Here is a 24,431-nt window from a genome sequence, read left to right on the forward strand (position 1 = left end):
ACCCTCACACTGCACCATTATCCATAGTGTAACCCTCACACTGAACCATTATCCATAGTGTAACCCTCACACTGCACCATTATCCATAGTGTAACCCTCACACTGCACCATTATCCATAGTGTAACCCTCACACTGCACCATTATCGATAGTGTAACCCTCACACTGCACCATTATCCACAGTGTAACCCTCACACTGCACCATTATCCACAGTGTAACCCCTCGCCTCCACCCATTATCCACAGGGAACCCTTCTACCCATTATCCACCGTGTAACCCTCACACTGCACCATTATCCATAGTGTAACCCTCACACTGCACCATTATCCATAGTGTAACCCTCACACTGCACCATTATCCATAGTGTAACCCTCACACTGCACCATTATCCATAGTGTAACCCTCACACTGCACCATTATCCACAGTGTAACCCATCGCCTTGACCCCCTCGAGCCGGGCACCTGCATCCCCATGAGCAGTGCATGGACCCGGCTGCAGGGTCCACAATGGAAGGACTGGCTTCAGAACAGTAAACGAGCAGATTCCAAGAAGCTGAGGCTAATGCCCACTGTCCATGTAATGGTCATATATATGGAAGCAGTGGTCAGTCTCTTCTTCGGGGCACATCTGGACACCTACATCTGCTTGAGGCCAGTGTCAAATATTCCTTTACTGCAAACCTTCGCTGCTGAGCACACTTCACGTCTCAGCATACATGATGGCAGCATGCTCACTGTTTAAGCCACGGGGTTTCAACATTTTTGATACTGCACCCCCTCTTATTTAAAAAAAAAAAAAAGTAACCCCTCCCGCCCCCCCCCCCAAAAAATTACAAACCTATTTTTTTCACAGCCCTAATGCAAAATTGGGAGCTCTAACCCTATTTAAAAATTCAAACGCTGAAGTTATGCGCACCCCTCTTAAAAATGCATTCCAATACAGGGTTTCAAACAGTTCTTGTGCCTGTTCTCCCTAAAGTGTAGAGGTATCCGCAGTGTACTCTTTCATCATAAGTAAGGGGGGCGTGCTGCTTCCGGCCAGTGCCAGGCGACATCCCAGCCCTGCAGATCGGTTCAGGCCGCCCCCCTCCCCCAAGGGGCAGGAATACCACTGGGTTACACTGCAGTGTCAAATAAGAATACGTTGTGTCCCTCATCTATCTGCCTTAACAAAAACCCTTAAAGGTGCAAATCTCGACTGTAAAAATAACTAAACATACACTATAACACAGCTTGGCTTTACTCAAATGAATGACTTCAGAAGGATGAGAGGCTGAGTCGGTCCTACCAGGACTCATAGCAGTGCTCTTCAGGATGGACGCATGGACGCAGATTTAAGCAGCGAGTGCTTAGCTCACTGAGCTAACCTACTGGCTGACCAGAAGGTGGTTCCATAAATTCTCCACCATCTCTACAAACACATTTCTTTTTACATTATTCATGTGTAATAACAGGGAAACTTGAAGCCATATTTATTTATATTTAAAGGTGCAACAGTTCAGCTATACTGACCCTGTGATACTATGCTCTAAAAGGGCTACAGTAGGCATTTATGTGCACTGAAATAGAAGACAGTAAGATGATTTGGTGAGTTAAACTCTCGCTGCTGACACCTGCCGCTCACAAGTTCATATCAGCCTCCCATCCTTTCTGCGTTGATTTACTGTGTATAATTACATTGATTCAATTTTCAGGGATCGGAGACGGCAAAAACGGCAGCGTTAAGCAAACAAAAATGATTATTCATTACTGAATTAAGGCCACCAATGCCAAGAACCTTTTTTTGTTTCCACTCAGCCTTGGAAGACGCTATACCCATGCAGAAAAAAGACTGCCTGAGGACGAGTGACTCATGGGCAGGGCCACTGGAATTATGCGACAGGAGGGGGCCAAATTATGCAGCATGGTTGAGTAAATTATGTGGCAAGAAAAGGCAAATTATGCTGCATAACGCAACACATTTTGTAATAGCATTGCTTAATTATTTCATCATTTTTAAACTTGGTAACAATGTCTGGGCCTTGATTGCACCTCATTTGTACCATTTTAATACCCAACTATACCATCAAGCAACAAAAAGGTGACCAGTCCAGCTTTGCAAAGGGCCTTTCACTGCACGGCAACACGCATTGCTGCATTTTTAGTAACAACTGAACCACTGGAGCTAGATACAATTATTTTGGGCTAAAATCTGCAGATTACGCAGAAGTTGATGGATTATGTGGCAAATCTAAAACTGCGAAAATCAATGCGGGAGGCCGCACAATCGCATAATTCCAGTGGTCTTGCTCATATTAGGGCCAGTGGATTTATGCTACGACGAGGACCAAATTATGTGGAAGCATGGACTACATTATACGGCAGTAAAAAATAATTATGTGGCGTAACAGCACATCTGTGATAGCATCACTTCATTATTTTGGCATTTGCACACGTTAACTTTCTCTGGGCAATGTTTCACCATTTCACTGTCAGTTTTGCACCCAAATACAGCATTAACCCCTTCCATGCTTGTGACGGAACCACGCCGTCATGAGTCACGGGTGGCGTGTGCTCATTACGGCGTGGTTCCGTCATGCCGCGGCCGCTACGCCCACGCGGCACTGATTCCCCGCCTGTGTGGGCGAATTAGTGAGTGGGCGGAGTCGTGATGGAACCATGCCGTCATAAGCACAGCCCGCCTGTGGCTCATGACGGCATGGTTCCGTCACAAGCATGGCAGCGCTGCGCGACCCCCCAAGCCCCCCAGCGCCGCGGCGGAATTACCGCCGCGGCCAAAGGGTTAAGCAACTGAAAGATGACCAGTCAAATTTTGTCAAGCGCCTTCCACTGCATGGCAACCCTTCTAGCTGTGTTTTAGTACCTTCTGATTGATTTGAGCAAGACATTTATTTTTTTCTAAAACCTACAAAATATGCAGTAAAAAAATGAACTGTGTGAAATAAGTCAAATCCATAATTATTCGGAAAACGCAGCGGACGTAGAATCAAATGATTCCAGTGGTCCGGCTGCAGTAAGGAGCAGAGGGAAAGAGATACTCACAGGCAGAGAACACATCAAAGATGGGGTCCTTGCAGAAGGACTTGAAGCGCCAAGTGACGGACACATCTTTTATCTCGACGGAGGTGCTGAAATCACACTTGAGGACGACGGATGAGAAGAGTAGGGTGTAGCGCTCTTTATCCTGTACCGATACCTGTATCGAGAGGCACCCTGTGACAAGAGGAGAGAACAGGGGGTAAGAACACGGTCACAACCTATGGTGAGAGAACAAGACAGAGCATACTGGAGTCAACCAGAATAAGGGAGTCAACCACCAATGGGGACAGGCCTCCTGTGACGCAGTAGGTCACAGGTACAGCCACAAAGAGATATGTGGAACAGGACCGCTTTTCATCAGGAATAAAATCACCAAATATATTCAACAAAGGAACCTTGAATCTAGATTGGCACCTCGCCTCAAAATCCCACCATACAAGAAAAAAATCATAAGTGGCACATCCTTCTCTGTCAAGCTGCCAAACCATGGAACTCCTAACCCCCAAACATAAGAGCCACGGACAACCACCTTATCTTCCGAAGACTACTCAAGAGATGGCTCTTCACCACATAACCACCATACTCAAACATAAATATATAGCATATCCCTGTGTATATAAGCATTTATTTAGACTATATATGTGTACCTAGATATGTGTATTTCTTCTTACAAACGTGTACAATAATTATGAATATATAGATATTCGTTAGTTCTGCTTAACAAATGTTCAGATTACTTTTGGTTCTATTATGTTTAACATGTACAGGCCTCGAAAAATCATAAAAATGTCACTAGCAGGTCTAGTGACTTAAATAATCTACTAGACCTAATTGTAGTACTCTTGACCCATAAACTGGTTGCAAATGATGTGATCAGGGGCAAGTATTTTAATCCATTGAGCTGCCACCTTCCTCATTATCACATATGAGAGCACCCCCCAACGTGCAAGCGAGCATGTCTGCTGTACAAATAATCTCTTTTGTTTCATTTAATAGACCAAACTTTTTTCCATATATAATACAAATCTAGCCACATATAGTATACACATGACCCTCGACTTGCCTCACAGCTCACCAACAGCACTTTTATCAGAGTGACGGCAGGAATGTTTCTCAAATCATGTTTAAAAACTATCAATTTTAATAAATACATAACTAAAGCATGAAGTGGTAGTACACAGTTATTAGTAATCAGCAAATGTTACATTGAAATGACCACAAACTTTCCAAATGACATGCAGCTTCACTGATAAAACTATACAGTCTACAAACAAAGTTTGGAAATAGAGTTTCGGCAAATATGTGTCATTTGCACATCACCAAGTAAAGTGTTACGGCTTGTTTTGCTCCTATTTAACTATTTGTTTGCATCACACTTTTTAATTATAAACAAATGTGGTTTTGTAATTCCGGATATATTTTGAAATATTTGTAACATTAACTTCCAATGTATTTATTTAAATGTTATGTGCTAGAGAAAAATAACTGACATCTTCAGACAGCTCACTTGACAAAAATCTTTAACTACATTAAGAGAGAGAAAAATAAACCTCATTTTCCCAGCAGCAATTACTTAACAGACACACTGACATTTGGCCTCTTTCCTTGAACACACAGCAAATCTGTCAAGATAAAAACAAGATTTAATGGCATCTTAATTGCTCATTCGCTTTCTGAATGAACAAGAACACATGTCTGTTCCTTTCCAGCCTAAGGCAATTGGGAGTGGGTGAATAGATTTTTCGAGGCCTAATGTATATAGGTCACTGCATAAATAAGTACATTTTTATCATAACTATTTATATAAAATTGCTTCACTCTTGAATAACAAAAAAATATTATAAAAACAAACAAACACATTAGCCTAAAGTACAGCAACACTTGAAAGTCTGAGTTTATTAACTACAACTTAAAACTACCTAGATCACCTTCTGTATACATATATACCTTCCATGAACTTCAGTATCTTTATATTTATTAGTTTACTTCTAATTCAGCATCTCTAGTAAAAAAAATTAAATCCAGTACTTGTATAGCGCGCGAATCACCCCCGAAGGGGTATTTCGGCACTGGGGGCCATTGGGAAGATGAAGCTAAGTGTTGCCCAGAGTCGCATGGTGCTGGGCAGACCCCTGCCACCGGAGCCAGAGATCGAACCGTGATCCCCAGCGTCCAGCGTCAGTCGCCCTGGCCGCTGTGCCACACCTCTCCCCTATCCCAATGCCCGACCCTATTTCTCACCCTAAACCTCTCTCAATATATCTTCTACCGCCACTCTGACTCTTCACAAAGTCAATTCTATTACTATGATCCCCAAAATAACTCTTTCTAGAGTCTTCCCTCCTCTACACCACCTTGCATCCTCTCAAACTTTTTACTATTCAGATGTTCCAAACAAGTCTTTCTAAACCCTTCCCTCAGGCTCTTTCCCCCTCTACCTCCCCTTTAGTCATCCCAATCCTCCTCCTTCTACTGCTATGAGCTCCAAAGAACACCACTTTCTAGACCCTTCCGCTACTATCCCTCCACTATCCATAGCAATTGCTATATAAATTCAAACCCTTCCCTCTTCTATCCCCCCACTATAATTTTTCAATCCAAATAAACTCACATGTCCACCGTTTAAACTAATTTCATATTTCCTTACACTAATTCCCCACTAATTCTTTTTGGGTTCTAGAGCAGCGTGCAACTCGCCGAATATAGCTGCAACACCTCGTCCGGGGTAGTAAGCGCTATATAAATACAATTACAATAAAAAAGCAAGCACTGAGCATGCTGTCTGAGCCACTCTCCCTTTAAAGTAGCAGCATTCTATCATTTAAACATTTACCCATAACTCTCTCCCTGCCAATCCAGACGCCAGACGCCTTGCAGTGTTCATCTGTCCTGTGCCAGGGGGCTTCAGGGTGACGTGGTGGTACCAACCACAGGAGCGTTGTAAAGCGTCTAATTGCGCCTACAAAAATGCTTAGCTACAATTGGAAAACAATACTAACAATGCTATCATTCAAAATTCCAATTCACAGTTCAGTCTGATGACAAGTATTGCCGGTTTTAATCGCGAAGAACTTTTTGTCGCAGAAAATAATCTTATGAAGATTTTTTTTTTCCCCCAGAAATTAGTGACTGGAGGCGAACTGTTCACCACAGAGAAAACCAGCAGCAGCCTACTCCTCTGCATGGGTAATCTGAGCAAACGGGGACATGACTTGGACATCCCAGAGTAACTGGTGCTTTAGCTAAGACACTGCAATCAGCTCTTGGCACAGACAAACACTACATCATCCTTTTTTACTGCTGTACATGCCTCTTGTACATTCCGTTTCATGTAATGATCAACCATGTTGTATTCTCCACCTTTGTGATTATTCATAGTCGCGTTTGTTCATTTGAAACCCTCTGTAACTTCCTTGTAATTAAATATTTCTCCTGTAAAGCCCTTTAGCACCTTTGGGTAATGTCCACGCTATATAAATATGCATAAATAAATAAATAAATAAATAAATAGGTCAGTTTGCTTGGGACTTCAGTATATATCCCACTACTGAGTGCTAAACCAATTGTTAAAGGCCCTCTCTCTCTCTTTATGGTCCCTCCCCTGCAGCTCAAGCCTGTAACTCTGGTTCAGGGCCTTTAATAACAGTGTAGCCCTCGGCAGAAGGGCTACAAGACTGTTAGCGCATTTCACCCATTGATGGTAGAACGTTTATATTAAAAAATTGAGGAATAGACAAACAAACATTGGGATATTGGAGCAGGAGGCCTTTATCAGCCAGTGTTTGCCAGCAGCCACTCCACTGTCTTAAATGGTGCGCTCAGCATTCAATGTTTTAACCCCTTGCGTGCTCATGATGGAACCACGCCGTCATGAGCCACGGGCGCCGTGTGCTCATGACGGCATGGTTCCATCATGCTGCGGCCGCTCCGCCCACGCGGCACTGTGCGGGCGAATTAATGAGCAGGGGTGGTCACGACGGAACCTCGCCGTCATGAGCACACGCCACCCGTGACTCATGACGGTGCGGTTCCGTCATGTGCACGGAAGCGCCGCGTTCACCCCCTACCGCCCCCGCAACGCGGCAGAATTCACGGCGCAGGGAAGGGGTTACATTATCCATCCCACCCACAATGTCCATGCCTCTTGAAGCCGCTTTTCCAATCCATGTTTTTGAAATGGACTCTGTAGTGGTTATTCAGCCCGGCATGTTTGCTCACACCACCTTATGACTCAATGTTGCCCTAACAGTCCTGGGACTCAATAAGCAAACACAGGAAAGTGGTAAGGGTCTCAGGATTCCCTATTGTGCATGTAGCCAAGCATGGTTGTTATGCTATGTTATATTACTTTGTAGAGCACGTTTAATCCCACGTGCGGGTATCCAGGTGCCGAGTAGGGCAGATGGGAGGGTGAGGAGGAGAGCTGTTTCACCTGAAAGTCCATGAGGGAGGGGGAGGTTCTGAGGAGTTTCGGGAGGCCATTCCAGGTCTTGGCTGCAAGGTATGAGAAGGAGCGTCTTCTGCATCTGGTCTTCTTGATGCAAGGAAGATGTGCTCTTGTGCCCCGTAGCCTTGTTTTTATACCCAGATATCGGTGTTTAACCCCTTTATTGTGCCCGTCAGTCAATGGCCGTCGCGAGCACTACCTCAGTAGTACTGCGCATGTCAGTTGGCCAACGCGGCCCCGCCCACTTAATCAAAGCGCCGCACCGCGGCAGAATTCGCACCGCGGTTAAGCAGATCTACGGCAACACTTCTGTCAGATACCAGGAGGCTGACCCAGCCACATAGCCCAAGGGATTGTATGGTTTACTTATTGATAATCAAGCACATTACCTAGCCAGGAAAATGTGGATCTACACCAATAGCCTGATTTAGATGGCAAGAGAAAATCTGGTCATTGGTATGGGAAGCAATAAATTCTCCTCGGCTGGACGATGTCCCTCCAATAGTGGATTACTTGGTGCCTCCTCTGCAGTCGGGATAGCATGTGCAGGTAATTCTGGTGGCACATCTTCGACTAAGGTTAACCTAGCATCTCCTGATCAAAAAGAAGGCACTTACATTCCAAACCCACTCTCAATCAGGCCCTACGTGCCTTTGGAACACTTTGCATTTATAGTGAAGTTAATTATATTAATTAAATTCAAATGTACAATGATCTCTCAGGAAAACTTTTTAAAAAAAAGAGTAAAACCACGTAACTCCATACAGCAAACACACAGCAACACTTTTTACAAGGAAAAAAAGCATTGATCCATAGAGTTGTAAACAATAACATTAATACAGCTCCTCTTGCAGAAGTGACACCCTGATCACACTTCTAATCAGAGTAAGCACAGACTAAAAACAAACATACATGACTGTCAGCGGTCTATGCTATGAACAAAGGTAGAGTGAAGAGACTATGTGTCTGAAATAATGCATGTGTTACCATGTACAGGAAATGAATCCCATCAGCCCACCCATATGGCGGAGCATCATCATCTGGGACTTTTATGAATACTCGTCTAGATAGGGAGACACACCTGTTGAAATAGTGTGTTATTCTCCACTTCTCAAAGACCACCAGCGATGGATCAAACCATTCAATACCAAAAAAAATGGGTGAAATGGTGTGAGATACTAATTGCAGTGAAGAAAAAGTGAAAACAAAAAACAAGTGTATTATTTTAAAATTGGCTACCATGACAACAAGGGAAATTTTAATAGGGAACTACCATATCATGGTGTCAATGTTAAAACACGAGTGTATGACGGTTTGACATAATAACTGTCAGAATTAGATGGTATAGTGGTCAAAGCACAGACTAGGTCAATGTAATCCTACCAGCCAACCCGATTGATAGCTGCGAATTCAATAATGTCTTCATCATCACAGATTTAAAAAGGTTGGTGGACGCGCTCCAGAATTTTGCACATACAAGGTTACCAACACCAAGAGAAGAGATTTCCTTTGTCAGTGCAACACGCATATTTTACACTGAATAATCAATGGACAAAGATTCAGTCAAACGCAGAGCTAGACAAAATAGGTGTCTTACAATTCCAGGGCAAAACCAGCATAATCTACAGCTATGGAACCATTCTTTGTAGAATAAGGCAGGGACGTACTCCGGAAGCCTGGCCTGCAGACGCAGAATACCTAGAGCGAGTTGTGCATTAAAAGCGTCTATGTGATCCTGTGGCTGACCGTGGATAGGGAGACAGTCAAGCTTATATAATGTGAAACGGTACTACCATTAACACAGCCAGTGTGGGCTGCCACCCTGTAACGACAAAGCGTTGATGATTATATGTTATAAAAAAAAAACTAAAATAAAAGTGTCTATGTGAGCGGTTTGATCCTCTCTTCTTTGTTCCCTTTTCTTCTTTCCTGTTGTTTAAGGAGAGTTATGCGCCCCTGGTATCGCTCAATTTGGAATATTAGTTTGTCTAGTGTATGAGCGAGGTCAGCAGACTATCCTACAGATTGCTTTATATAAATCACCTCATGATGTTGGTTGGGAAAGCCCTCATAAGATCTCCGTGATGTCTCAAGCCTTCCCTGGGTCTTTCCCGAACTGTGAAAGAAGCCTTTTAACAGTAGCAGGGTCAGTAGCACATTGGTTTGCTTTCTGCTTTATTTTTCTCCCTTCCTTTGCAGTGCAGGCTAGGGTGAGAATGTATTGACTCCTTTTATTCGAAATGCTCTGACACTCAAATTGAGTGATGATATTCCTCTTTATGCCTTTTTGGTGGGGCTACATAGGCTTCACTTGTGTGTTACTTTTTCAATAAACAGATTTGAAACAAAAGCAGAAGAACTAGCTAGGAAACTACTTGGTCTTTTAACCATATCTCACAAAAGATTTGCAGAGTACACTCGCAGCCCATTGTGGCATCTTAACGCTGATTAATAAATTTGTATTACTACCTAAAAAAAAAACAAAATGTGTCTATGCAGCCCCGACATGAGGGCGACAATGGTGACCAACAGCCAAAGATTACTTATTTGGTGGTAATTTAAAAACCTCCGCAGAAATCACTGGGAAATAAAGACGCCGTTGTGTCAGTTGTTTTAAATCATATTTAAAACCTATATTATTTGGCATGTGGTGTGTGCATCGCATAATGTTTTGCAATTGGTATAATCCTTGAAGTTTTGGGAAATCTCTGTATAGTGGTTAAGTCAAGCTCTTGTATTTGTGGAAAAAGGGGGTACCCCTGAATAAGTTTCCAAAATCAAGGTGAAAGGCAATATTTGTAAATAAACATTTAGGAAACAAATAAAAGCGGACCTGTACTATACAATAACAATATGTGACCAGAAAAACTGTTATTAATCAAAAATATATTATGTTATTGATATAAAATGGTCTAATATATATATATATTTATATAGCATTGTTACTAATAAATAGAAAGTTGAAAAAATACATTCAAGATACAATGTATAGACTTCAAACAAACATTTGACAAATAAAAATTGATACAGAATTTATAACATGGTAATTGTGAATAACATAATGGAAATCAGGATAAGATAAACCATTTCAAATTTTTAACAGATTTCTAAAAGAAACAATGATGGCTAACATAGTTAGAATCTGTTAGTCATTATTGTTTCTTTTGGAAATCTGTTACAAATGTTATCTTGCTCTATAGTGTGCAGAATGGCCTACTTACAAATATCTTCAAACTTTGTCAGAGAGGCTGACAGGGGAGTATACAATATCACTCAGCTAGAGTTACATCTGTCAGATACAATAGCAAAACCATCATAGCTTCATGAAAAGTTCCTTACTCTCCTATTGGCTCTAATGGCTTTTACATAGACCTTACAGTTTCAGAATTAAGAAGTCTGTAAACCTCTCTGATAAATCAGCCAAAGACTCACAGCCTATCTGGGATTCCCTCTTGTTGTTGGCTCCAATCCACAAACACCAACATCTGCTCACTTGTCTCAATTACTGTTTTAGAGCCTACGCTCAATGTGCACTCCGCCGGAAACGGCTGAAAAAATGTGTTCGGATGTTGTGCTTGGAGAAGGAAAGGCCAATATGAACTGAGCAACATTTTATAAGTTTCTAGTCTTTAGTTTTTACAGATACCATTGCTATTTAATAGTCCTGTGTGGCCATTGCCTCTATTAGGGATAGGAGAGATAAAAGGTCTTGGTTGCTTGTGTTCCAGTTCAGAGAGGACCTGGCCTGGCAGCTTGGGCTAGATTGTTCCCATTGGAGCAGGGTCAAGACCGATTTGCATATGGCTGGTTCTAATCTGAGGTGGCATGCTGGGAAAATTAATAACGGGTTGGAATGCTACCAGATCGACTGCAAGTGGTTAGAATTGTTGTAAGTATTCTCGCATCACTTTTTGTGTGTTTGATGTAACGCCCTAAGTGGCGAATAGTATGTCCAGGCATGGGTCCCGTGCTCACTATGCTATTGTAACCAAGCTGCAACCCACTGAAGAGCTCCAAACAAGATGAAACCAGTCTTGATTGCTTGTATGCCGGTTCAGATTAGCAGTTTGGGCTGGACTGTTCTCATTGGAACAGGACCAAGACTGATTGTCATATGGCTAAGCCTAATCCGAGGTGGGCTGCCGCCTAAAGGGGCAAAATATTAATAGCTTAGAATGCTACCTGACTTGTTGCAAGAGTTCTCCTATCACATTTTATGGTGTTTGAGGTAAAACCTCCCTGGAGTCATCCCAAACCTCCCTGGAGTCATCCCAAACCTCCCTGGAGTCATAGGTACCATGAACATGTTCTTGAGTTCCAACAGAGACTGGCCAGTCTGCACGTGAATTACCACTTTTAATTTAAAAGTTCATTAATTAAAGGGGTGATTTGCTTTGAAGCTTTGGGAAAACCCATAAACATGTACATTTCTGGGAATGCCCACATTTCAATCCAACCCCTTTCCACGCTGGAAATGGTCAGAGATTTACTTCAGCCACGTGCTGCAGTAACTCTCTTTCCAGGATGTGAAAGCAAAGCACTTTTTCCACAGGGAAAATGTTTACCCCGGGACAAAAAAAGTGTGCATCTGCAAGGTAAGTTCATTTTCTCCTGTGCTGACTTCTACACTATGTAGAAATCTGTGCAGTCAGAATAGGAGTTGTAGAGGGTATTACAGGATTTGACATGACCAGTAAACACACAGAGCACGTTCCCACACACCCAGCATGTGGAAAATTACCCTTCTAACTGGCTAGTAATATACTCCAACTTTCCACATAGACAGCGACAGCTACTGCCAGCTCTCACACGGCCATTAACAGGTTGCGCCGTTCCTGCATACAGGTCAGTGCCTTCAGTCTTACATACCAAATGACATAAGTTGGCATGCTTACCAACAGGTAAGGTAGGTTTCCAAACGAACAGGAGCCTCATCCTTACCCTTGGCGAAGCCTGCAGCTCCACCACCCACAAAACAGTTGAGGCCTGGCCCAAGGACTCTTACAAGGGGGGTACAGCTGGGTTTTAGACTGTGGACTGGGAAACATGATTGGGCTGTCTGGGGTTGCTTGTGTTCCTTTATGAAGGGGCCTCATCTGGTAGTTTTGGCTGCACGGTTCCCATGATGTGTTGGGTCAGCACTGATTTGCTTAAGATCCACAGTGGATGAAAAGTGATGGTTTGGAATACTACCCAGATGAATTGCTGGTGGGTAAACCTTCTGAAATCACTCTTCCTATCACCTTTTGTGCGTTGGATGTAACACCTAAAGTGGCCAATGCTCTGCCCTGTTGTGGTTTTCTTGTTAGCTGTCCCACAGGACTCAAACTATACCTCATTGATGAAGCCTAACAAGGAAGATACCAGTCTTTGGTTGCTCTTTGGGGTTCACTATGTCGTGCTGGCAGTCAGCCATTAAGAGGCTGGGAAGGACAAGTAAATAACAAAACTCGCATCAAGCTTCCCACCTAGAATGATGAAGGCACTCAGAAAGAAATAGAAGCAGGGTAGTAACCAATGATCCATGGACAGAAACCACATTAGCTAGAACCTGGTTAAGTGACTTAGAAAGTGATTAATCGCTACTGCATTTTTAGGTTTCGCCCTGGCCGTTGCAACTGCGTAGCAGTTGCTCCGCCCAGGGCGAAATCTTATGTCCTAGATATGGGGCTTTGGTTCCGCCTCTGTCTTCCATTGGCTAGCTCCATAAATGGAGGCTAGCCATTGGAAGAGATTGGCTGTCAATCACGCTTTCCCCGTCGGAACGCGATTCGGGGGTGTTTCTGTGTCTTTTTTTAAGTCCCGCCCCTTTTGTCAATGAAAACAGATGGCGAGTCTTTGATCACTACGGAGTGTCTTGCTCACGCTGTCTGCACGGGCCAGTCGGCTCTCTGATTGGTTGGCAACTACCAAATATGCTTTGTGATTGGTGGACCTTGTCAGCCAATCAGAGAGCCTACTGGCGTGTACAGGGAGCATGAGCAAGACACGCTGTTGACTCTTTTCTCCTTTGCTTTCCTTTTCTACGTAAATAAATCTTCACCGTTTTACAATGCCGAAGCTTCTGAAGCCCATCTGGTTTCTAATTCTTGTTGAGATACATTCCGTCTTGTGCTGCAGTATTTTTTTTTCAGGGGAAACTCGTGGCCGAGGTGCCGTGCACCGAGCACTGGAGAGCTGCCCTGGGACCGTCGGCCACCCCGCTTGTCCTCAATCCTCGTCCCCTTCACTTTAACACTAGCCAGCCGCCAGAAAGAACACTAGATCCCTTTGACTGTTTTGGGGGTGGGGGCGATGGCAGCTACACGATAATGGAAAGCATTTTTGGAAACATTCGCCCCTCCCGACGTGTTTGTCAATGAAAACAGATGGCGAGTCTTTGATCGCTACGGAGTGTCTTGCTCACGCTGTCTGCACGGGCCAGTCGGCTCTCTGATTGGTTGGCAACTAGCAAATATGCTTTGTGATTGGTGGACCTTGTCAGCCAATCAGAGAGCCTACTGGCGTGTACAGGGAGCATGAGCAAGACACGCTGTTGACTCGTTTCTCCTCTGCTTTCCTTTCCTTTTCTACGTAAATAAATCTTCACCGTTTTACAATGCCGAAGCTTCTGAAGCCCATCTGGTTTCTAATTCTTGTTGAGATACATTCCGTCTTGTGCTACAGTATTTTTTTTTTCAGGGGGAACTCGTGGCCGAGGTGCCGTGCACCGAGCACTGGAGAGCTGCGCTGGGACCATCGGCCACCACGCTTGTCCTCAATCCTCGTCCCGTTCACTTTAACACTAGCCAGCCGTCAGAAAGAACACTAGATCCCTTTGACTGTTTTGGTGGTGGGGGCGATGGCAGCTACACGATTATGGAAAGCATTTTTTGAAACATTCGCCCCTCCCGACGTGTTTAAACTACAAGGAAAGTAGTTTGCCTCAGCGGTCGTAGAAGTATTGAACTGAGCTCACAATTGTAAACACATTTCGGCTTCTGCCTGCCACTTTTTGGAAAAAAACAAGATTTTGTTAGAAAAATGTGTAAGCCTGGGTCCGTCCTTCCTCGGGTGAATGCAATAGTTCAAGCTGAAGAAGGCTTGTGGGACGTCGACTACCTTTGCATTGAAAGCTGTCGGCATAGTGTTTCATCGAGTACAGCAAAGTATGTCAAAATATGGACATCGAGTAATACAATATCCAACCATTGTTTGAACACAGAACTGAAGTTCACCACGCACTCCCACATGGAACTACCTAGTGGAAAGTTCTCCCAAGATTTTTACCTACTTGCGATACTTATTTATTTATTAAAAACCAGCCTCCGCAGAGAAAGCTGTCTGGTGTTGCTATTGATATTTATTGATACCTTCGTGCATGGATGCAGCTTGTGTGTGTGTTTTTTAAACACATAGGTGTTCACAGTGATGAGATTAGAAGTCTTTTGTTGGTGTTCGTGCCCATCACTTAGAACGCACTGCATTTAATATCAGAGCAAAGGGTGGTGTCTTTAACGTGCATCAATGTTGCTACAAAGGAATGCACGGCAGACACATCTAGAAGGTAAAATATATCCCTAAACTTTTGGAAGGTGGATAATCCATTCTAAGCTCAGCCAGCGTGCATGTTACCTTCGTCCTATAGACTATGTATCGGCATCGCAGTTTGAACTGATGTGAAATCATTTTCTATTGACTATTTGCTGAAGTACAATTGCAAGAATTGTATAAATGAATCTCAGGTTATGTTTTTGTCTTCAAAAGGTTTCAGTAATATCACGGCATCTTGTCATTATCACGCCCTCTTCGTCTGCATACCTTCCACCGTTCATTGTATCTTATATGCCAAGAGTTGGTGAACTTTTGAAGGTAGAAACAGAAAGGTTTTCTCACATCCCAGTGCAGAAAACTTTATTTTCTTGTACTTTTCTTGGTGCACTGATCCTGTTGTCTAGCGCCAGGACGCTCCCAGGAGCATCTGTGTGCTTTATGTATCTGTCTTCTTCATCATCATCACCATCTTCAATTTACTAATGCTGGGTTGACTGCAGGCTACTGTTCTGACGTGGTAACATGCTGCTTCTCTCGAGTGCTGGATGCAGATTTCGAACGCTTAGTCTCCATACAGACATGACTTCCACTCAGTATCGATTGCCTTTTTGCTGAGGTAGCTGAAATGGTCACAGGAATAAGGAAATAAAACGGAATCAGTAGACCATTTTTTTTTTTGTACGGAATTTCAAAGAAGAGGCCGGGCCCAGATAATACAACCCAGCAGGGATGTAAAATTAACACTTGGTTCGCGAACACTGTCCGCACTTTGCAACTATTGATACATTCCAAGAAGAAACTAAACAGGCATGGTCTCTCACTGAATACAAAAATCACGTTGCCACTGAGTAACTAAATCGCTTCCCCTTTAGTTCGTAGGTAGGGCAGTCCACAGTATGCCACTCTCACGGCTTCTCTCTTGTACACAATGAAAAGTAACTAAAGGGTGTGTTTAAGTTTAGCAAAAGGAGAGGATTGTGTGTGGAACGAAATGGCGCATTTTGTCGCCGAAGTGGAGGCAATGATGAGTGGTAAAAGGGGAACACTTTACTGATGCCATACATTGCAGGCAGAATATTGGCCAGCTACTTTGTTTAGAAAAATATATTGGTTTGTTATTCTTCCTTGCGTGCTTTTTTGAGACGACGTCATACTCTCGGAACGCAAAGATGAGTTAGGTAGGTCATTGAGGACACCGCTGCTTGTCAGACCGGGTTAACTCTCTGGAGCAATGGGGTTGAACCTCACGGCCTGAAAGACTTTACATCTTGTACAGCGATATTTTTACCTCTGTGATTGTAGGTGCTCAGAAGTTATTTGTAGGAAACCCACATGTTACTGGAATTTGTTGCTGAAATAGGCCGCACCTATTTTTCTCTTGCTGGCCACTGATGTTGTATTTCAGCATTTAATCCCTTCGTATCTGAATCTAATCTTCACCATATTTGACAAATGTGACAGCAGAATTCTATATGTTCTATAATCCTCCTGTTCATCGCGAGTCTAATACAATAAAAACAGCTTCCATTTGTCAAACACATTTACAGACTCCTTGTTTGATTATGTGATGAGGGTTGTCTGGATTTTCGTTTGTTTTTAGTCCTCTGTTGAAAGTGGTTTAGACAATGCTGCAACCAGTCATCTTATTTTTTTATGCTAACAGGGGTTCTTTCTGCAGTGAGAGCATGGCCTACCTGTCCAGTTCGTTTTTTTGTAAATTGAAATTGAAAATTTAGTACTTTTTTGCACTTCGGATGATTGAAGGTGATATGCCGTGTGATCATTAAGTTCTAGTTAGAGTAAACGCGGCATCATATGCCCTGTGACTTCTCTTAATGGTCATTCTACATTAATACATATTTTGCACAAGAAACATGGCAGTGCACAACTTGACAAACGGGGAGTCATTACAGACGAAAATTGCTATCAAAATCAGCAGATGCTTGACAATAGATGCATAAGGATTATTATACACCTATTGTGTTCCACTGTGTTGAACTTTGTGATGGACACCAGATCTTTCCATAACACCCCGCGGGCTGTATTTTATGTCTTATTGCGAATTAATAACATTTGTTTACAAAAATCAAAATCAGCAGATGCTGAAGGCTTCCTTACTACTCCAAACACATTTTAGAAATCTTAGTTTTACAATTTTTTTCCCGGCTATCTCTGTTTATGAAACCACTGTCAGAGTTCACTGCCTATGTTGTGTATAGTTTGCTTGTATCAGCTATAGTGGTTGAGAACCTTGCAGCTTCTTTGTTTCCTAACACTTGCCCCATTTGAAGTGCCAGCTGTATTACCGAGGTTACATGAATAACCGAAACATTGTTTCAATTCACTGGTTCTCTAGTTTCGGAGAGTTTGACTTAGCCATACAGGAGTGCCCGTGCAAACTTCCAGGATACATACAAAATGCATTTTGGTGGAAGATACAAAGTTTAATATTTATTGTATTCACCTTTTGAGGAGCAGAGAGCCTAGTTAAAGTTTAGTTTGAAAACGATTTTTGTTGAGGTAAGACAGTATCTCAAATGCATCACGTTTCATCGACTTGCGTCATGTCTTCGCTCATTTACCATTGCCTCCCTCCTCCTTGTAGCTCCCTCTCAACCCAGACTTCTTGCTTCGTCTGAAAAGAGAAGGTGAGAATCCCTCCCATTTTCCTCTCTAACAAATTTTTTAAGTGCAAGTTCCTCGTTAATAGGGATCCAACGCCTTTATTCGCTGTGTTCCACTTGTATGCATTCTGTGCTAGTGAGATGATCGATCAGTGGTTGACACGTTGCATGAACCTTTTTACGTTGTTGAGTTAGGAAATACATTCTTCTCCTTAGCTATCACCATCCACAGGTTAGTGTTCCATATAACCGCGGCGGCAATTCTGATGCGGTCTGGCGGTTTAGCGGAGTGGGCGGGGCCACGTCGGCCAACGGACATGCGCAGCACTACGAAGGTTGTGCTTGCGATGGCCGTTTGCCGACAGAAGCACGCAAAGGGTTAAGCAGTGATAGGGATTCTGTCAGTATCCGATACAAGGCTTGATTGTTTAGTTGCTGTTAGTAGGTTAACGGTGAGCATCCTTTGTGCCATAGTCATGGTGTTGCCCTCTTATCTGGTAGTCCGAGTAAGACTACATCTGGAGTATCTTGTGTAGGGAAATGCCCCTTTATTGTTTACTTTTGTCGAGCACTTCTTTACAGAAATTTCTCAGTTTGGTGCATAACCACCAGAAAAGCAAGATTGATATTTCGGGATCACCACATCTCCAACACTCACCTTTGAAACTGTACTATACCTCTTCGGCGCTGTGGTGTAATATACCAATTATAAAGAACTTTGAATGTGGCTCCCTGTGTATAACACGTTTGTGGTTGGTGACAATATTTCACCGTAATTTGTCCAATTATTTTGTCATCTATGCTTCTTTGTAGAATTCTCTACTGTGTTCTTAAAACTTTTCATTGTGTACTCCTTTTTAGGTCTCACCTAGCATCTCAGCGCATAATAATAATAATAATAATACTGACATTTATAAAGCGCGTATATCAATAAGGGCTAGCTAGTTTAGAAGGATATAGGAGACTCAGGTAGGTACGTCATGGAGCAACAAAGAGTAAGGAAAAACGTTGTTTTCCTCATGAAGCCCTCACCCACCGACCTAGTCGGTGGCATGCTTCATCATCGGGCCCACCACAGTGGCACCGAATGTGCCCCGGGTGTGCTTCAACGCCAGGAGACTGCGGAGCTGGTATGTTGCTAAGTGCTCTGAACGCCAAGGTTAGAGCTTTGAACTTTATTCTACTAGCCACAGGGAGCCAATGCAGGTCGTGTAGATGCGGAGAGACATGCTGTCTAAAAGGGATGTGTTTTAGCAGTCTCGCAGCCGCATTCTGCACGATCTGTAGGCGGTGTAACAAATATGCGAGATCTATTGTCGTTGGGTTGCTTTTGGAAGTGGAGTTGAAGCTCCGCCCATGCATTTCATTGGCGCGCGTCACACACACGCACGCTTTTGATTGGGAGTGAGGCTCATTTGTAACCTCCGTGGCTCCTTTAGGCCCCGCCCACCCGGACTCTGGTCTTGTGTGTCTTTGTATATGGGCATATAGCTTGCACTGTTGCTCTCTGTGCTATACATTTTGCTCTGACACCTCTGGGTAATTAATGTGTACGCTGTAAAGAAAGTGCATAAATATATAAACCAAGGGTTATTTTAGACTTATGTCTACAGTAAAATGTTGGATTGCCATGCACAATTATGCCCTGGGCACACTTGGGAAACACTGGGCAGTGTGGTAAAAAAAAGGGCTACTATTCTTCTCTCTTCACCCTTTAGTAATAAATACAGGATTTTGCCAGCCCTCCGTCGTCGTACTCTTTTGTATTTCATCGTATTAAAAAAAAACATTTTTTTCCCCTGGTCTGGTGTAATCCTGAAGGGCCATCTCCATTGTACTATGGCCGCCACAAACGCCCTGCACGGAAGCGTCTCTTGTGAGTAGGATGCGTCCTCTACCACACTCATACGAATTATAGCAACCAGAAGTTTTGCAGTTTGCTTGTTTTCCATGCTGCTCTACCTCACTGCCCACCTCTTCTCCCCGTGTCCCTACCGCTTGCTGTTGTCCTCTTTCTGGCCTCCGATTTTCTCACTTTTCCGGGACGGGGTTTTGCCCTCCTGGTCCGTTTTCCCGGGGGAGACCCTGTCCTTGCTACTTCGTTAGCTCCTCGGGGCAAGGGTCAGAAGGGAGGGGTGTGCCCCCCCGCCCCCCAGGGCTTTCATCTACCACTTCAGGGAATATTATGTAGTGCTCTCAACAATATGGCTGGAGACTCTTAACCCATAAGGAGGCGGCACCCCAAGGTGCAGTTGACGTAAATTCCTCACCTTTGGGGTTAAGGTCCCCTGGGCTTGAGGGTGCTGAACAATAGACAGTAACACCCCCCGCCCCCCCGACCCACCACACGTGGCCCCTCCTCCGGGCCACTTGCTGCTGCCGAATCCCCATTGGCCCTCATTTTCTCAGTATATGTCCCATTTGATTACTATAAACGATCTATTGTCTGTTAGTTGTGTGAATACATATTTCGTGTTGTCTTATTTATTTATTAGTATTTTGTAAAGCGCCTGGTTACACTAGCAAGTGTGTCCCCGCGCTGTAAATGCTAATAGACGTTGTTCGTTGCTGATGCTTCATTTGATTTTAGTGGTTGGGGAAGAGTATTGTTTTCAGGTCTTTCCTGAATTTAGTTTCTGAGGGTTCGGTGCGCAGTTCCACTGGCAGTTGATTCCATTTCTTAGCCGTTTGGACTCTGAAGGATTTTCCGCCCATTTTGGCTGTCTGGACCCTCGGGACATGCACCTGTCCCGTCCCACATGACCTCAGTTGTCGTGTGGGTTCATACCATTTCAGAAGGCCGCGGAGGTATCTAGGACCTTTGTCATTCAAAATGCGATGACCTGTACATAAGGCCTTAAAAGACACCCGTTCCCTAATCGGGAGCCAGTGGAGGGTTTTCAGAGCTGTTTTAGATGGAGCTCTCCTGGGTAGTTGTAGTATCAGACGGGCCGCTGCGTTTTGTATTCGTTGGAGTCTGGAAAGACTTTTTTCGTTGGCTCCAAGATACAGAACGTTCCCATAGTCCAGTCTAGATGTTATTAGGCTGTGGACTATGGTCTGGCGCACCGATACAGGCATAAGGTCAAGCGTTTTCCTGAGGACTCGTAGTATCCCAAAACAGGTTCCTGCTACCTGTTTGGTCTGGTGGTCGAGCGTGAGGTTTTTGTCTAGCCAGACCCCTAGGTTCTTTAGTAAATGGCTAGGTGTGGGCAGATCACCCAGCTCTTCCGGCCACCACGCCGATGTCCATACTGATGGGGCTTTGCCTATGATCAGTACCTCTGTTTTGTTGCCATTTAAACGAAGGCGATTGTCTGCCATCCAGAGTGCTACCTTCTGCATGCAAGCTGCAAAGTTGGAGGCGCTTTGCTTCTCAGGTTGTGTTGGGGTTACAGTCAATTGTGTGTCGTCCGCATACGACACTGTCTCAACCCCAAACGTCTCAGTAATTCCTCCTACGGGGGCTACATATAGATTGAAAAGAGTGGGGCTGAGACTGGAGCCCTGTGGCACTCCCTGATTGAGTTCTATTTCCTTAGATTTGAACTGTCCCTGGGCGACCTGGAAGGTTCGGTTGGTTAGGAAGGATTTCATCCATTCCCAGGCTTTCCCTCTCACTCCTCCATTTTTCAGGCACTGTAGCAGTGTGTGGTGGGCTACAGTGTCGAAGGCGGCACTAAGGTCAAGGAGAATCAGTGCCGCCGTCTGGCCCTTGTCAGCATATCCTCGTAGGGCTTCTGTCGAGGACAACAGGGCTGACTCGGTCGAGTGATGGGCTCGAAAACCCGACTGAGAAGGGTGGAGGAGTCCACTAGCTTCAGCAAATGCTGATAGCTGCGTATTCACAGCTTTCTCAGCAATTTTAGCGAAGTAGGGAAGAAGGGAGATAGGTCTGAGGTTGTCCAATATGTCAATACTGATATTGGGTTTTTTCCTCAGAGGCAAGACAGTGGCTTTTTTCCATATGATGGGGTCTTGTCCTGTACTGAAAGAGAGAGCCAGGAGGTGACTAATATGGGGCTCCAGGATGGTAATGCTGTCGTAGAGTCTTCTAGGGGTTGCGGGATCGCTAGGTGAGCCAGATTTGATGCGGTTAGCTATACTGCATAGGGTTTCTTTGGGCGGAACTATGAATACTGAAAGGCATTTATCCTCCTGTATATGAAGGTGGTTGTCTACCTGTTCCCTGCCTGTTCTGGCCTTATCTGGGAAACTAGCGTAAATTGTATCCACTTTGTTAGCGAAGAACTCGGCTATTAGGTTGCACGTTTTGACTGATCCAGTCATGGGGGTGGCTAGTGATGTGAGATCCGAGAGTTCCCTGTATACTAAAAACATTTCCTTCATAGAATTGTCAGCATCTTTGATTCTAGTGCAGAGATAGGATTTCAAATGAGTGCGTGGTATATTTTGAGCCTGTTCTTGTACTCAATTCTGTCTGCCTCATGATAGTGTAACCTCCATTTTCTCTCGTAATTTTTGCATTTTGCTTTTTGATCTCGGAGTTCACCATTGAACCAAGGGGGCATATTTGGTCCGTCTGACCGGAGCCTTATAAGTCCATGGTGCTGTATGGTCCAGCGCCTTTAGGATCAGCTTGTTGAGATTTAGGCAGGCGGATTCTATAACATTGTCTCCAGGGGGAGCTTCTAGTGTTATAATTCTATTGAAGGCCTCTGTGGAGAATTTACCCCATTTCCTGCGTTTGTTAGCGTAGGTGGGATCCTTGAGTAGTCCATCGTCTGGTACCGATGCCCTGAAAGTTACTGGAAGGTGGTGGGACCATATGACTGGAGTTGGAGGGTCTATGGTTAAGGCATCCCAGTTGGCAAAGATGGGGTCTAGGAGATGCCCCTGACAGTAGGTAGGTAGTTCTGAGTTGAGTAGCATCTGGATGCCAGCTAATTCCTGTTTGATTTCCTGGGCCTCGTTGTTCTTGAGGTCAAAGTGATAATTTAAATCCCCTAACAGGAGACGTCTGTCCTGTTCTAGGGCAGAGAGCGTAAGGGTTTCCAGCAGTTGGGTGGGGAAAGTGGCTGCGGGGCCAGGGGGGCGGTATATAAGGTATCCCCTGATGCAGTATCCCTGGTGAACTGAGATGGAGAAGAGGCCAGTTTCGCTTTTGTCAAGCTCCCTTCTCTCAAGCGTGCAGGTCAGGTCCTGTTTGTGAATTATAGCGATTCCTCCCCCTTTTCCCTTAGGTCTGTCTATTCTTTTGATATCGTATCCTGGTGGGAGGGCCATCAGAATGTCAGGTGCTGAAGTGGCGTTTAGCCACGTTTCCGTGAGAAAGAGGGCATCTGTTCGACCATCTGTTAGGTAGTCGTGCACCTCCATCTTATGTTTTCCTAGGGAGCGGCAATTTAGTAAGGCCATGTTCAATATCTTGCCTTTGTGTCTAGATCCCAGGGTTTTATTGATGGAGAAAGCGCAGTGTGCACATTTTTTCTCTTGGTAGTATACATTTATACTATGTCGGCAGGGATGGTCTAGAGGGGGACATAGCTTTCGCAGGTCTAAGGCGCTATAGCTTTTCCGGAGGTTGAAGCCTGCAGGGGGTCCTGCCCCTGCTCCCGGGCGGTCACGGACGGGCACAGACGGGCTTGCATTTGGCACGCCTTCGGCGCGCTTCTGGCGCGCCCGCTGCGCCCGTCCGCTGCGTCTCCTGTGAGAGTCAGACATTTATTAGAGGAGTGCCTCGGGGTGGGCGTGGCCAGGAAGCAGCAGCGCTCCCCTCCCACCTCTTAGAAATGTTAGCAACTGTTTTCAATATATCAAATGTATCTAAGTGCTCGTGAAATGTGTTGTTATCGTTCTACCTTTAATACAGTGCTTAGAAACAATACGTGTAAGGTATCGTCCATTTGTGAGAGATTAAGCTATTGGCATTCTAAATGACAATGCCATTAATTTATCTGTTTTCAAAACCAACACATAAATAAAAAAAATTGTCATTTACAATGCCAATAGCTCTAACTTTTACAAAGGCGAAACCGTTGCATTGTAAATGCTTGTTAAATATATGTTCACAAGCAGAAGAAACAAAACAGGAGGGCTTAAACAGCACGTGAGTCTACTTCTATATCAGATGAGATCAGACAAAACCCACAAAATGACTGGCATCTAACCAGTGCTTCTATCTGACGAGCACTCGCAGCAATGGTTGTAGCCATTCTGTTGGGAACCGCCACCTAGGTTCAGGGCAATGTACACTGTGCAAGTGGATCGCAATATCCCTCCCATTCTGCAGTCAGAATATTTAGGTAGGTTGAGATAGCTTGATTGGAGCCAAGCTGTCTAAGCTACTGCAGGATGTTCTGCATTGCATGCACCTCTGCCAGTCAACATCGCCTATTAATTCTACCACTGTAAGCACAATTTACCTCTACACAATGAGAATACCGTCTACCACACAATCTGATGTTATTATATCAAACCAGAGTACAAGGAAAGCCCTGCAGCCTCATTCTATACCCCCTCAAACTCTACATACACGGATATATTAGTTTCTTCCCAAATAAGTCCGGTTGCATGAGAAAGTTGAAACATTTGGTCATCCCACAGCCGTAGATCTTTTCAGTATTCCATGCCAATCTGATTGGAGACATCCGGTCAAAAAAGTCCTCCGCTCAACCCCAGTCTATAGTAGAATTTTCATAGGATAGGACGCATACGTGTTTATGTGTTCTGTCCACCAGTTTAACAGCAGGTACCCTGGAAATTTGTGGATTAATAGCTGGGATTTCTGACCAATTCACACTACCACATGTGATGACATCAAATAG

The 24,431-nt window shown here is 44.2% G+C and overlaps 1 protein-coding gene across 1 annotated transcript in view; it reads right to left on the reverse strand.

Moving 5' to 3' along the window:
* Window positions 1-24,431, reverse strand: part of ILDR1 (immunoglobulin like domain containing receptor 1) — a 270,205-nt gene that overhangs the window by 148,831 nt on the left and 96,943 nt on the right. Inside the window, 1 exon segment of the mRNA XM_078656683.1 lies at window positions 3,043-3,213. Coding sequence (XP_078512809.1) covers window positions 3,043-3,213 — 171 coding nt within the window.

The sequence above is a fragment of the Lissotriton helveticus genome, chromosome 8 (assembly GCF_964261635.1).
Source record: "Lissotriton helveticus chromosome 8, aLisHel1.1, whole genome shotgun sequence".
In the NCBI taxonomy this organism is placed as follows: domain Eukaryota; kingdom Metazoa; phylum Chordata; class Amphibia; order Caudata; family Salamandridae; genus Lissotriton; species Lissotriton helveticus.